The sequence below is a fragment of the Apis florea genome, unplaced genomic scaffold (assembly GCF_048593485.1).
Source record: "Apis florea isolate Af1SG1 unplaced genomic scaffold, ASM4859348v1 contig_2495_pilon, whole genome shotgun sequence".
NCBI lineage: Eukaryota > Metazoa > Arthropoda > Insecta > Hymenoptera > Apidae > Apis > Apis florea.
In genome coordinates, this window is record NW_028256595.1 from 421,481 (window position 1) to 436,622 (window position 15,142).

The following is a 15,142-nucleotide window of genomic DNA, read 5'->3' on the forward strand; positions in this document are numbered from 1 at the left end:
CATATATCATCGTACAATCGTCATAATGTTAATCTGACAAATAAATACTACGTGTGTGATAAAAAAAAATAAATCTTGCGATAACATAACCATGACGAATCTGTGATAAAATAATACATGATAAAAATATTAAACGATTTGATTAAGATGCATAATTCTTCGAATATTTAACAAACATGTTTTTTCTCAAAAAAAAAAAATTGTTTAATTGTCTATTTCATTTCATATAATTCATTAATACTTAAAACTGTTTTATCATTATAATATGTCTCATTTATAAAAAAATTTCAGTTATAAATATTAATCAAAAATACGTATTGTTTACTTATTTATTAGTTACAAAACTATACATACAATGTTTGCATATTCAATTCTCTAATTTCTATTTATTTGTGTATTTCCGTATTTTACCGATGACTAATCACAATGATTACACATTGATGGACTACTTCATATCTCTAAATATATACGATGTATATAAACTTCCTTTTAAAATAACAAAATAATTACTATTTGTGAAATATATAACAAAGAAATTGTTTATTTATATTTGAAGAATGAAATTGTTACTTCACAAAATAAGTTATAAAAATTTATAATAATTTTAATATTATATTTTAATATTATATTACTCGAATTTCTTTAAAGATAAAGAAATTTCTTTTAAATTTTCAAATAAATTAATTCATTATTTGTTTATAAATTAAATTAATAAAAATATGTATCAATAACATAGTAAGCGTAGGGCTATTGAAATATATCATACGATCCCGAAGCATGAGTGGATGCGCAAAACTGGATGCGCAGTAGTTACCGTAATGGTGCGCGATGCGCAAGGCGGACGTAGCGGTTGTTCGAACACTAGTCAACAGTACAGTTGTCGTTCATACATTGCATCGGTGGATAGTTTGTTAGTGTGGTTAATTTACGTAGTACGTAGAATTGTGGAAACCAAAACGCGTAATGCCAGTAATCGACATTAAAGTAGTGATAGTTACGTAGATTGGCTCGTCGTAGAAAGAACAACAGATGAATATTTGTGATCGCTGTAACTGAATCGAACAAAATGTGGAGTCCGACGCACGTTCAAGTGACAGGTATGTATACTAGGAACTTCGAAATAAGTTCCATAACGTAACGGATAGAAATATGATCTATGCGGCAGGTGGTTTATACTGAATATAAACCAATTAATGCTTACACGTAGACTAGGTTACGTATCCTTCAATGAATGTAGGCAATCGAAACCTTGCAATCTCGTTATAGCTTGTTAGAAATTTATTTACTGAGAAAGTAGATCTTTTACATTGTCTCTTAAGAATATAGTATATATATAACAGTTTTCTAGCGTGGACGATGTGTCTTACTTACCTCGATTTCGATCACGATATTTTTAAATGATTAATATAAATCAACTTTCGATGTATTCAATCCCTTTTGTTTACAGTTTATTTTTGTAAAAGTTTTAAAAAATAAATATCCAAGAAAATTTTCATCACATTCAAATGCAGTGTCCCGTAACGCGATAGTTAGATTGGGAAGAGGCGGTGAAAACTCAAATACCTTAAAAACACGAACATTGCTTGAATCAAAAAGATAGCGATCTTATATGTGCATTCCTATACACATTTTCATTAATTACGTGCACGAAGTACAGTACGAACTCTACATTCTAGTTCCTCGGCAGATATAAACATTTTCACTCTACACGAATATCTGGTATAAAAGTCATAACATTATATTTTGCGATGTGTTTGATCGTTGCCAAAATAAAGATAATGTATTTAAATCGCGCGCGGTTATTTACGACCCACATATTCGATGCATTAAATTTCGAAAACTGACTTACTTAATTTGCTTAGTAAAATTTATACAAATCATTGTACAAATCAAATCTTTATCAACGATTATTTTCAATAATTTTTCGTTTAAAAATATCATCGGATTACTTTTATCGCTAATGTTAATCATAAAAGATTTATTGCAAGTTGACAAACTTTTAATACTTTCGTTTCAATGCAAAATAGGTAGAGTGTGAAAGCATATGTACTTATGTAGAAGCAGCTGATGTTCCCCTTCTCATTCGTACATGTGTAAGTATATCCTCTGCTCAGGATCGTATATCTATTATTAAGTACCCTTTCCTTTTTTTCTATCTCGACAATTTTTTTTGGATTAAAAACAATAAACAATATTTTAAACTACACTTTTTACTTTATTATATAAAATTGTTGTCATTTTGAAGAAAAATAAAAGAAAAATTATATATATATATATATATATGTGCTAATTTTTTTTTTTAATTTAAAGATTTCTTAAATTTTTTTAATTTAAAGATTCTATGAAACTAATTATTATGATAAATCATAATAAATTTTTTTATTGATGAATAAAAAAATATTTTAAACCAATTAATTGGGACTTCGGACCGTTAAGAATGTTCCTTTACGAGTAAACGGTATTTTGATGCAGCTGTGGCTACGCTATGTCTAACCGACACATCTTTTCGCTTCGTTTAATCGGATCGTGGAAACACGTATAGAGAGAGTTGATTTTCCCATCTGAATCAATGTTATTTAGCGAGAAATCAAGAAAAATAATACATTTTATTCGATTCAAAAAATGATCACATCATGCGCTTTATGCATTATCGTCTCATGACTAAAATGAAACGTAATGGCAAATCTCGTTCATAATTATAAATTATAGATAATATAAATTCAATCTATAAATGTTGTTTCAAAAAATTATCAAAAAATTATCATTTCAAAATATGATGTAATAATAATAATAAAAATAAGAAAAAGAAGAAAAAAAATTCATACGTTAACGCTACGATAAATACATAGGAATTTTTTCCTGATCTTATATCCTGTGTGAAAAAAGATATTAGACTTGAAAAATAGCGGTGTAACAGTACGATAGAAGCGCGGTTTCACGGTAAGAATGCAACGAATAATAGCCGAGAACCAATACGTTTACGGTTTTACCATTATAAGAAGGTATGTTATTATGTTTCTCAGTTTTGATGCGACTCTTTATAAAATATTATCTAATTTATTCTAACGATTTCATATTCTGGTCAGATACATCTGGCATAATATTTTATCGTTCATAATTAACAATAACACGCGGATACGCCTTTCCTTCTTTATCTCATTTTTGAGTAGATTAAGATTTTAATGAAAATTTTCAATTTTGATATTTAAATAAATTCTTTTTTTTATTCTTTTCTTATTTTCTTATTTTATAGTGTTTAATGAAATTCCTTTTTATGTTCACAGTTCAAAGAGCGAAAAATTTGTTAACCAAAGGAAAACACAGTAAGTATCCTGATTGATCATTAAGATAAAGAATAGACCTTATATAATATGTTATAATAAAACATTTTATATATATATATATATATATACATATCAGATTTCATAGAACAGCATAATACAATTTCTCGATGTCAGTAAATTTGTTTCATCAAAGAGATTCAAATTTCAAAACAATGAAAAATAAGTTTTTGCCGCCATTGCGTCATTTGTGTTCCGAATATCGCGAAGTATACAAAAATGTTTAGTCATAAAATTGAACGACGTATATATAAACTTTGTAATATAACGATTCGCATAGTTGTCATTTTTTTAATACAGAATTACTAATAATCTTAAAAAGACACGTTCGTAATTTCAATTGTTGTTGAACAATCTGATATTATTATTATTATTATTACTATTATTATTATTTGTTGTTGTTGTTATCGTTATTATTAATATTAATATCATTATTATTGTCATATATTTTCCAAATCTGATATTCAACCAATGATGGAATGATCAACATTGTCTTGAATATAAGTATAAAAGAATTACAAAAATAATTCGTGTGAACGATGATAAGACAATTGAAATCTCGTTCCTCGCGAGATTTGACATTCGTTGTTTGACTTATTAATTTAAATTTACGGTCGACACCTACGTTTCAAATGATTTCCACCCACGTTTTCACTTATTTAATCTAATAACGCAGAATCCAACGATTGTTTCGTGACGATCGCGCTGGGAAAAGAAAAATATCAAACGTCTGTGAAGGAGAAAGCTTCGAAGGATGTAGAATGGCACGAAGAATGTGAGTTACTTATACCTGAGCAAGGAAACACTGCGGAAATTGTCCTTACGGCCCTCCATCGTAATTTCTTGGGAGTTGATGAATTTCTCGGCACCATCAGCATACCTCTATCCAGCTTTGATGTTTACGAAAGACCAAGGAACAGATGGTGCGTTTTTCTTTTCAACGATATTTAAAATCATATTAAATTCATAGTTTAAAATGATAAAATGATTAAAACAGTACTAGACTAAATATATTGTACATACTTTTACTAACACTTTTTATTACATTTAGGTATACACTCGGGAGTAAACCAGGCAAAGAAAATACGAAAGAGAGAGGTGAACTCGAAGTAAAGATAGGTTTCATTGTAAAAGCTGGTAGCTTAACTGATTTGAGTCATAAAGAACGCCACAAAAGTTCTCTTGGCCAATTATCCACAGCTGCTCATTCAATAGGTGGAAGTTTACTCAGTATAGGCAGTTTTGAAAAACGTAAAGGTTTAAGAAAATTGGCTAAATCGATTGGAAATCGTGTGAAAGGGAAGAGCAAACATAATATAGATAAAGGGGATGATTTAGACGAAAAAGAGGAATATAAATTTCGAACTACACGGCAAGAACCAGGTGAAGCCGATCCTGGTGTTATCAGCGAAGACGAAGATGAATTTACGGTAAATAAAATTTACTTATCAATATATTATTATTTCGATTCTTTGTAATAACGTATATATCAATTGTATATTTTAGTTCGACGATTTATCTCATAAGAGTTCAGCATCATCTTTAAATGCCCCAGTTGGTGGTAACAGTAATAGAGTAGGTTCGGTGACATCAATTACTTCCTCCAATAATAATTTTGAAACACATCAATTTCCATCAGTGCCAGCGAATTCGGTACCGAATAAACCACCACGATTCTCAGTGAGTTCTTCTGCTATCTCCTTATCCAAGGCGGATAACATCAAAGAAGATGAGTGGGGTTTAAAACTTTATGGTAAACAAGTTAATAATAATCTTAAAAGGTGTGTTAAAAGATTTAAATTAATTTTGCTGAATAAAAACAATTGTATTAATATATTTTTTTAAATATTTAGATGGGAAAATAAACCAAGTCCGAAAATTATAATAGACGAGCCAAAGATCGAACCTTGTGAAACATCACCTGTAAATTCGCCTTCTTCAACTTTAAAACATCAAGAAGCTTCAGAGACTCCGAATCCTGCACCACGTGAACTTTTACAAGCAAAGAACAAGATAGAAGAAAAATTAGGATCGAATAAAGAGAAGAATGTGAAAGAAGAAAAATTGAAAGAGAAGAAAGAAGATAAATATGGTTGTTGGAGTCCTAAGGATGAAAAACAATTACGAAAAGATAAGAAAAAAGAAAAAGAGAATAGATTCAAGGAATTTAATGATGATAATAATTTATCTTCAGAAAGAATTATCATCGGAGGTGAAGATGCAATTAAAACCACAGCAACAATGAAAAGCCATTTGCCACATGAAGTTCTGACACAGTTCGAAGGAAAATCAAGAGAGGTAATTATATCGTTACATTATATATCAATAATTTGAAGATATTAAAATAATATATGATTGTATGTAATTAAATTTTTTTCATATCAGGATCTCATCGAGCTAACGTTACAACTACAAGCGGAAGTAACAGAAAAGAAAAAACGTCTAACTGACTTGGAAGATTATATAGATGCATTATTATTGCGAGTAATTGAATGTTCGCCACGTTTATTGCAAAATCCATATCAATCGCAAAGACGTTTGTCATCACCTGGTCATCAGTAAAATAATTAAATGCTTTTTTGTCCTGATATTTTTAATATTGATTTTGAGGTTAATTACGACATTCGGAGGAATTAGTGATAATTGCACAGTATAATCTGTTCCAATCATTTTATATATGTTTAACTATACTACTTTGTAGTTGACGCGCTTTAATTTATTTTAACTAACAAATAGAACTTTTAAGTAATTTTTATGTATTTCTAAATGACGTCGCTTTTAAAAGTGTATAAACTCTTGTTGAATTTTTAATGTTTCGTTATTGTTTCAACAAAGAATGCTATTAAGATTAATATTTTAACGGGTAATGAAAAAAATATGGTGTTTGTGCCAACTATTGTAAAATAAGAAAAAAAAGCTACAAATGTTCCCCTAGTCTTCCCAAACGTAATTGTTTATCCAAAAAATGTTATTTCCGTCCAAAGTATGATCCCAACAAATATAATTACAATATCTGTATTTTTTAATATTTACATGAAAATTTCTTCATACAATATGTATCATATTTTCACAAATATATTTAAAATAAACTATTACATATAATAATCTTATTCAGTACATCAACACATCATTATCATAAATTAATGTATGTATATCAATAATCTTGAATTTTTCAAAAATACTACTATACTGTATATAGCATAATAATACCATAATAAATGATACAATTGTAACGAAATAAATCTGTATATTAGTCTAATCTAAATATCTAATAAGATATATAATTATTCTTCGTTATAATATATGTATAAGTACTTACACTTACCTATACAATAAAAAAATAACATTTCCCACTGAGAGATTTGTATATAATGCAATATATATAATGCAATAATATCTTACTGACAAGAATATTAACATTCAATGCATTTTTATCCCTTGTTTCGGAAATATTACATTGTCACATATTTTCAATGTCATATAACATATTGCTTCATATATCAAAATATAATGTTTTGTCAGGTTTTTATCCTAAAAATACATTACAAAAAGAATATAACATATATATTTATATATTTTTTTACATTAAAAATTAAAATGCATTAGTAGCATTATATATGAAAGAGAAATATTGAAAATATATTCAATTGACATACCATGTTTCATCTGTGATAAGTTGCAGTATAGATATAAAAAAAAAGATAGAAAGTAAAGGAAAGATGAAGATAGGATAAGAATTGATTGTAAGCGCCATTTCTTGACTGTCAAAAAATACACACGAAATACGTAGACAGAATAAATGTCTGAATTGTTCTTTTGTATTATTATTATATTAAGAATTTGAATGCTACAACCAATGACTTTCCTATATATATCATGAACAGAATAACTACTTTTTAACATTAGAATTACTTTTAATATTAAAGAGATAGCGCTGATAATCAATTCTTAATTCTTTTTTTTTTATTTTCTTTTCTTTGTATCTTTTATTTGATAATTTATGATTTCTAATTAATTCATAATTAATATTAATTCATAATGCTTATGAATCTATTTGATATCGTAATAATCAAAAGATTTATAAATATAATATATGTAATGTAAGAAAATTAAAGAAATTATTTTTAAAATTTTTTGATTTTTATCAATTTTTTCATTGAAACATAATTGTCATCATTGAAATATCTTTAAATTATAGAGGAGCCTGATTTTTTGCACAATCGGTATTTCAGAACATAGAATACAAAGTCTTATTAAATGTTAGGTCTATCCTATACCTCGTCTGTGGTACCGTTCGCTTATGTTTTCATTGCGATTTCTCTAGCAATTTCTTCGTAAAAAGTAACATCTTATTATTAGCTAATAATGACGACTAACATAAGTGACGCCAATTTGACGGATTTAAATAGAATATCTGGTAAGTTTTTATATTTTTGTTAATATTTCCTTTTTGACACCCGGCCATGTGAGGTTAAATTTCACAAAGTACATTTTATCGAGCATATATGTATGTAACGGTATCTCAAAATTTTTAAATAATTTCTTTTAATATTCTTACTTTTCATAAGACTATAAGTTTTATAGATTTATGAATAGTAAAAAATATCTTAACCTTATCTTGTGCTATTCGGAAATTTCTAAAATGAATCTTTTGTAGTCTTTATATATTTTATATATATATATATATATATATATATATATATATATATATATATATATATATATATATATATATATATGTATATATGTACATGTATCGTGTAATCGAAAGATATTTTTTATTTTTACATGTGGATTTAATGGAACGAAGAAAAATTAAATTGAACATGAGAAATCCCAACGATTATGAAATGTAATTTACAGCTTCATCCAAGATGGAATCATGTGAAGCAGGACCTTTAGTTTTATACTCAACTGCACAAGCATGGGCAGCTCAATTTCATCGCAGTCTTATGCCTACCAGGATATCAGAATCATCCGATGAAGAGGATTTTTCTCAATATCAGTTTGAAGATGACTTGGAGTACCTTAGATCATTGGACCCAAAGGAGTGGAGAGATCAAGATCATTATGCTGTTTTAGGCTTGAAAAAGCTTAGGCACAAAGCAACCGAAGATATTATAAAAAGGGCTTGTACGTAGAGAAAGTTCAAAGTATACTCTGTAAAGGAATGTAGGTGTTATATCGTTCATTGTCTTGCCTGACACAATGATTAACGCGGTTGAGGAGTATTTGATATGTGAATTACAGATAAGCAGAAAATTCTGAAACATCATCCCGATAAGCGCAAGGCCATGGGAGAGGAAATCCGACCAGACGACGATTACTTCACCTGCATAACACGGGCTTGGGAAATTTTAGGGAACCCTGCAAAGCGTCGGAGTTACGACAGTGTGGATCCATATTTTAACGACGAATTACCGGACGAAAAAGATTGTAAAAATAATTTTTACGTGGTTATGGGTAAAGCATTTAAGGAAAATGCTAGATGGTCTATAAAAAAGCCCGTACCGCGTTTAGGTGGATCAGATACACCTAGAGATAAAGTAGAAAAATTTTATTCATTTTGGTATGATTTTGACTCGTGGCGCGAATATTCTTATTTAGACGAAGAAGACAAAGAAAGTGGTCAAGAGTAAGTAATATCACCCATACAATATTTCTATTTCTTAATATGTTTTTACAATTGACCTTAATCTTTTTTCTAGCCGAGATATGCGTAAATGGATCGAGAAGAAGAACAAAGCAACTCGTGCGAAACGAAAGAAGGAAGAGATGGCACGTATACGTACATTGGTTGACATGGCTTATAATATCGATCCTAGAATAAAAAAATTCCAGCAGGAAGATAAGGATAAGAAAACAGCAGCAAAAAAAGCGAAACAAGAAGCGGCAAAAGCAAGACAGCAAGAAGAAGAAAGAATAGCACGAGACGCAGCAGAAAAGGAACGATTAGAAAGAGAAAAGCGGGAGATCGAAGAGAAAGCAAAACTGGATGCGCTTAAACAAGAAAGAGAAGCACAAAAGAAAGCACTTCGTAAAGAAAGAAAAGCGTTGAGAGATTTTTGCAAAGCTAACAATTACTTTGCTCAAAATTCGGAAGAAAATATTAAGCATATGGAAAGTGTTGAAAAAATTTGTGAACTTTTTAAATTAGTTCAATTGGAGGAAGCGATGAAGAAATTACAGGCTGAGGGTAGGATAGCATTTTTAAATATTATGGAAGAGACTGAAAAAAAAATAGAAGCAGAACGTAGAGCCGGTGTTATTTCAAACGATATGAGAAATACACCGGAAAAGCAAGTAAAATCTCACACTGCTCCATGGAATGAAAATGATTTACAACTTCTGATAAAAGCGGTAAATTTATTTCCGGCTGGAACAAATCAACGTTGGGAGGTAGTTGCAAATTTTATTAATCAGCATAGTACATCTTCAACCGGAATCACACGCGATGCGAAAGAAGTTCTCGCAAAAGCTAAGGATCTACAATCGACAGATTTTAGTAGATCTAGTCTAAAAGAGCAAGCAAACAAAAAGGCTTACGATAATTTTATTGCCGAGAAGAAAACAAAGGAATCGATCGAAGATAGAATGCCAGCAGTTACGGAACGTTTAGATCACCCTATTTCGAATGGTATTAATTCTGAACAAAAGAAAGAATCGCAGCCTTGGACTCCAGCAGAGCAGAAACTTTTGGAACAAGCTTTAAAGACTTATCCTACGAGCGTGCCTGATAGATGGGATCAGATAGCTGCTTGTATTCCAACTAGAACGAAAAAAGAATGTATGAGAAGGTATAAGGTATGTTTCGGAGAAATATCGTTTGAACATTTTTTTTTCTTCTTTTTTTTTTTTTTTTTCTTTTACATTAAAATTTATACGATCATTTTGCAGGAGCTGGTCGAACTTGTCAAAGCAAAAAAGGCTGCACAAGTAATGAAATAATATTAGTCTGTCCTTATTATGAAAATTTTTTTAACTTATTAAATTCGAATACAAAGAAATAAGTTTGGAAGACGAATTGAATTTTAGCTTTTTCCGAACGTCGGCTATTGTATATACTTGTGCCTTGTTTTAATTTGTACATGCACAGTTTGCAATAAGAATTCTAGAAATTTTCTGCTACTTATATACGCAAGAAAGCAATTTACCGCACTTAGTGACTGTACATTTATCGCAGGTGTTAAATGCATGGAAAATTGTGGTCCCAAGGTTCAAATTGACGCTCCTGAAAATAAATTTTTTTTTTTTTTTTTTTTTTCTCGACATAACAACTGTTTTACGATCGAACGATTGAAGTGTCTTGTAAGTAATGTAAAATACGATACTAAAGAGCAATTGCCATTTACGTCAAAGCGTACATACATACTTTATAAATAAAAAATGACCGATATTTCGAAAACGCGTGTTGTCTTCAATCTCCACTCGAATACACAACTAGGACGTGAGATGCTTGAAATTCTTATATTTTTAATTTGACACATTTTTTTTGACAACATTAACAACAACAATTTTTCTGTGTTAGTTCCTTTCTATGCAGCGAATACTATCCATGCAGTTCCTTCGTCGTTCTCGCCAGTTTCGTTTGCACAATATTCTCGGAACCACATGCACGTATTTAGCATTTCGAATGCATCTGCGCTCAACATTTCGCTTTACCCAACAACCGTTTAGAATTTCAATCAAGTTTGGAAAATCACATCGAACAAAAGGATTGATTCTTGAGTAAACGAGAAGCAAAGTATTGAGCGTAGGTTCATTGTAGATAAATTTTTTTTGTTTGAAAAAACGGAGAAAAAAAAATATGATTATCGTAAAGCGTAAGCCTAGTGGGTAAGTGAGTTTCGGATTTTTTAACTCGTTTGGCTATGTGCCTTTCGACATTTTTCTCGAAAGAAATGTAAATACAGAGTGACCGATGTTTTACGATCACGGAGACTCATTCGTTCGTTCAACCATTTACGTGTTAAATAAGTACCGTTATTTGGCTTCTTGCGAACGCAAGTGTCGCATTTTTTTTTTTTTTTTTCCCTATATAAGTATCACCAGGTGCAGAAAGAAACTTGGACTCGCATTTCCAATTTGCACCATGTATTTTTTTTACTTTTTTTTTTTTTCTTTTCTATTTATTTTTCTCCTTCTTTTTTCGAAGACACGAACAGTGTTGTAGCGCGCGATAAAGATAAACATATTGATTTTTCACATTGCATCACGTTTCCATTTCAACGAAGAATTGGAAAATCATTTGGAAAACGATAAAATCTTAAGAACGTGCTATCCCTTTTAAGTAAACACGGTGAATCGATTATCGTGCGCTACAAATCATCGAGGATTATTTACGAAGATAGGTGGGAAGAGAAATATTGTTCGATGAGTAGAAAGCAGAAGAGGAATAAAAGTGGAAAAAGAAAAACGGCAGTATATCGTGTGCGTGTCTGTTGGTTGTGCATCTTAAGGTTGTGGATCTTAACTCTGTAAAATTCCTAACGGACTAACGAGAGTCGCAAATGCTCAAGTAAGTGGTATACCCGTTTTATTTTTCGAACGAGATACGTCAGATAGATTGCTAGATCTGGCATGGGAGTAACGTTTCCTCGGAAAACGTAAAAACGTTTCGATCCTTTTATCGGCTTAAACATCGAAATATACAAATAATATCGTTACGCGTAATATGTTTATGGAACAAAAATAATTCAACTTTGAATCAATCGGATAAATTTACGATCATATATTCCGTCAAGTTTCACTTTATTTTCGACATTATAATTTGTATCATCGCATTAACCGTTAAATCGCATCGAATGGATAAATCGTATTGTGCGTATTATTCGAATATCGTAACGAAACTGTATTATTCGGAACCGGTTAATGCCAATAGTTGACTCAGCATCTGTGAGCTTCGAATATTTGCTTTTACTTTTCAACAAATCGAATAATAAAAAAAAAAAAAAAAGAAAAGCGTAATAAAACCGAAACAAAATCGAGTAATGCTCGGATCCGGGAATCGAAAGTCTCTTGCGAATTGGCACGATCATCGAGTTACAAAGATAATCGATCGAGAAAGTTTGTTGTACGTAATGAAAAACTTAATGTCACTAACAGAATGATGTACAAAGAAAGAAAGAGAAAGAAAAGGAAGGAGGAAACGCGTCACTCTTGGTTCGTATCGAACATCGATGATCGAGGCGTCTTTGTCAAAGTGCGTCAAGTATGATGTCTTCGAAAAACCGATGATAACTGCGTCTGCGCGAGCATCGTTTATTACCGTGTCGATATAAGAGGGTCTTAATAAAAATAAACGGTGCAAGTAGCGTGTGTGAGTGCCAAAGCTGTGCCACGAATTCGCCAGCACGTTTAAACAGCATCGAAGCGCAAGATTCGAATAAAACTCGAATTATCAGTTTGGTCGCGTCTTTTCGACTTTTCTCTCTTCTTGTCAGTAATTAACGATTCAAGAAGGTAGCAAAATAAAAACGGAATATAAAATTCAAACGATTTTGCGAAAAATCCTCGGATCTTCGAATGACGATATAAGCGTATATTTAATCTGTAATCGAGATGCAAAGTAAACGTACGAATCTTGCTCTTCGAACGTTTCACGCGATTGCTGACCGTTTTTCGATCTCGTGGTAAAAGATCGTCGATACCGATTATGTGCACCGTGTGTGTGTAGTGTTGAGAATAGTGGCACGATGAACGAGTAATACATAGATTTGGGTTCACTGGGCCACAAAGGCTAGCGAGACCGAAGAGGAAGGCATTAAAAAGGACCGGTTTCCCTCGAATTTCGCGTTGCTCGTCTCTCTCTCTCTCTCTCTCTCTCGTTCAGTATATATAATACGCCATATGCTTCGATGATCCTCAGTCTCGTAACATAGAAAACGTTGGTCTATTTTTCTCTCTCTCTCTCTCTCTCTCGCTTCGCTTCTCTCTCTCTCTCTCTCTCTCTAAACGCGTCTATCAAACACTTAAGCGACAACAGTGAATCGCGTGCCGCTATTTAATCCGACATTATGATTTAAAGGTAAGAATTATTTTTTCTTTTTTTTTTTCTACGCGTATATTCTACGGATCGGTGTAAACGCCACTTTACAACAGTATAAAAAGATCGCTATAGACAAATACATAATTGTTAAAAAGACGCTGGAAAAAACGAATACGAAAGGTCGACTATAATATATATAACGCGAGTAGCATCATCCTCAGGACGATTGGTAATATCGTGCGCGACTCGTCATGGCAGAGGTGTCGTCTTACTTTATTTATCCTTTCATTTTCTCTCTCGGTAATTGGATATCCGACGAAGCCGCGCGCGTTATTACCAAAGACTATCTCGGCTCCTCACACACACCACGTTACCTATATTACCGTACTTCTAAGAAAATGTCCAAAGACGTGTCCGTCGATTGGTTTATTCCATTTTAAATAGCGTTTTTTTTATAGTTTGTTTGGTTCCCTTGTTGACGAAGGGCACGCGTCGGCCGCGGCTCTCCGAACCTATTCTTACGTCTTACTCGAATGCATAAGTATGTATACGAATTTACCATTTACTATACGTATATCTAAAAAGATCGGCCGTAGATCTCGAGATCTAATTAGAAAAAAAAAGAAAAAAATAGAAAAGAAAAAATTGCGAATCAAGGAGGGGATACGAAAAGGGAAAGAAAGAGAAGAGAGAGAAAAAGAAAAAAAAAACAAAAGGAAACGAGATAGTTTTGAAACTCGACAAATGGGAAAGAAATACGAATAAGATAAAGATCGAAAAGGTGGGGGTAACGCGTTTGCGACGAGTCGAAGGAGTAATAGAATCTGGCTTTGTCGAAATAATGGCGAGAAGAGTTCCAGAGAACGTGGTTCTGAGAAATATCATCGATGAAAATTATTGTCCAAGTCGTTTCAAGGTACACGAGAGATTGAACGATTTTGCGTTGATCGTTTCGGGCGAAAATTCTTCTGAAAAATTTCGCGGCAAAACTCGACGAAACGAAATTTCGCGACCAGAGAATATCGAAAGGGAAGAAAGAAGAGTGGATCGTATTTTATCCGCGTTATCGACATTCGAAATTTCCCGACTGTTGCGCGTTAAGGAAGGTGAACACTTTTTTTTTTTAGAAAGTTACGCTATAGCGTATTTTCACGAATGTATTATTACATACATGCTCGATCCCAAATAATCGAGTGGAAATCGGTCGACAGAGTCTTTGCCGCGTAAAACGGGAATAGTCGGTGGAATATCCGCAGAACCACGTGTCTATTGGATGTGTTCCACATTTTTTTTTTAATTTTCCCTTGGAAATCGAATTCGATACTCGTCTTCGAAGCGCCTGCCCCTCATTTCCTTGTCTCGTGTTTTTTTTTCGCGAGGAACGAGTGTATACGGTAATCGACGAAGCGACGATCGGATGAAAGATCGAAAATCGCGCGATATTGTTACTCGATTTTGTGCGTGGAAGGGAACAACTTTTCATCGATCCATCGATGGAGAGTACGATAGCCCGATATATTCCTCTCTCGACCAAATGTATATCTCTTACGCTACCATCTCTCTCTCTCTCTCTCTCTCTCTCTCTCTCTCTCTCTCTTTATCTTCCTTTCTTTCTTCCCTTTCATTCTTCGTCGCACGTACGCACGCATACAAACATACATGCGCGTGGTTACACTATATATATATATATATATATATATGGGAGTGGAAATAATCGTTAAAAATGACGAGTTGGAAAGAGAGAAGGGCAGGATAAAACGATCGGGAACGTTGAGGAAAGATCTTGGTATCGATAAACGAAATTCGTGACCGA

The 15,142-nt window shown here is 32.0% G+C and overlaps 2 protein-coding genes and 2 long non-coding RNA genes across 5 annotated transcripts; 2 read left to right on the forward strand and 2 right to left on the reverse strand.

The window, feature by feature from the left end:
- Positions 1 to 803: 803 nt before the first annotated feature.
- Positions 804 to 6,446, forward strand: Rip11 (Rab11 interacting protein). Its single transcript, XM_003696891.4, has 7 exons — positions 804 to 1,097; positions 3,285 to 3,323; positions 4,018 to 4,264; positions 4,393 to 4,771; positions 4,848 to 5,122; positions 5,195 to 5,639; positions 5,727 to 6,446. Exons 1-7 carry the CDS (start codon positions 1,067 to 1,069, stop codon positions 5,901 to 5,903), a joined length of 1,593 nt encoding a protein of 530 aa, XP_003696939.1. The 5' UTR covers positions 804 to 1,066; the 3' UTR covers positions 5,904 to 6,446.
- On the reverse strand, positions 1,264 to 2,066 carry LOC147657820 (uncharacterized). The gene is made up of 2 exons (XR_015291737.1): positions 1,850 to 2,066; positions 1,264 to 1,563 (listed from the first exon to the last, which is right to left on the reverse strand). It is a non-coding gene; the product is annotated as an uncharacterized LOC147657820 (long non-coding RNA).
- On the reverse strand, positions 6,341 to 7,618 carry LOC116414969 (uncharacterized). The gene is made up of 2 exons (XR_004225523.2): positions 6,998 to 7,618; positions 6,341 to 6,872 (listed from the first exon to the last, which is right to left on the reverse strand). It is a non-coding gene; the product is annotated as an uncharacterized LOC116414969 (long non-coding RNA).
- LOC100870955 (dnaJ homolog subfamily C member 2) lies at positions 7,292 to 10,746 on the forward strand. Of its 2 annotated transcripts, none has more exons than XM_012491070.3 (5): positions 7,292 to 7,758; positions 8,205 to 8,513; positions 8,592 to 8,976; positions 9,050 to 10,145; positions 10,239 to 10,746. In XM_012491070.3, the coding sequence occupies exons 3-5, from the start codon at positions 8,636 to 8,638 to the stop codon at positions 10,287 to 10,289; spliced, it is 1,488 nt and encodes a 495-aa protein (XP_012346524.1). In that variant the 5' UTR covers positions 7,292 to 7,758; positions 8,205 to 8,513; positions 8,592 to 8,635; the 3' UTR covers positions 10,290 to 10,746. The 2 variants fall into 2 exon arrangements, with proteins under 2 accessions (XP_012346524.1, XP_003696940.1); XM_003696892.4 differs by having other exon boundaries at positions 7,302 to 7,758; positions 8,205 to 8,474.
- The last annotated feature ends 4,396 nt before the right edge of the window (positions 10,747 to 15,142 follow it).

Excerpts from the sequence above, each read along its gene's own strand:
- LOC100870955 (XM_003696892.4), top strand. The coding sequence starts at position 7,707 with ATGACGACTAACATAAGTGACGCCAATTTGACGGATTTAAATAGAATA. Across the intron at positions 8,475-8,591 it reads AGATATTATAAAAAGGGCTT|ATAAGCAGAAAATTCTGAAA; the intron begins GTACGTAGAGAA and ends TGTGAATTACAG. Across the intron at positions 10,146-10,238 it reads AATGTATGAGAAGGTATAAG|GAGCTGGTCGAACTTGTCAA; the intron begins GTATGTTTCGGA and ends ATCATTTTGCAG.
- Rip11 (XM_003696891.4), top strand. The coding sequence starts at position 1,067 with ATGTGGAGTCCGACGCACGTTCAAGTGACAG. Across the intron at positions 4,265-4,392 it reads GAAAGACCAAGGAACAGATG|GTATACACTCGGGAGTAAAC; the intron begins GTGCGTTTTTCT and ends TATTACATTTAG. Across the intron at positions 4,772-4,847 it reads AAGACGAAGATGAATTTACG|TTCGACGATTTATCTCATAA; the intron begins GTAAATAAAATT and ends TGTATATTTTAG.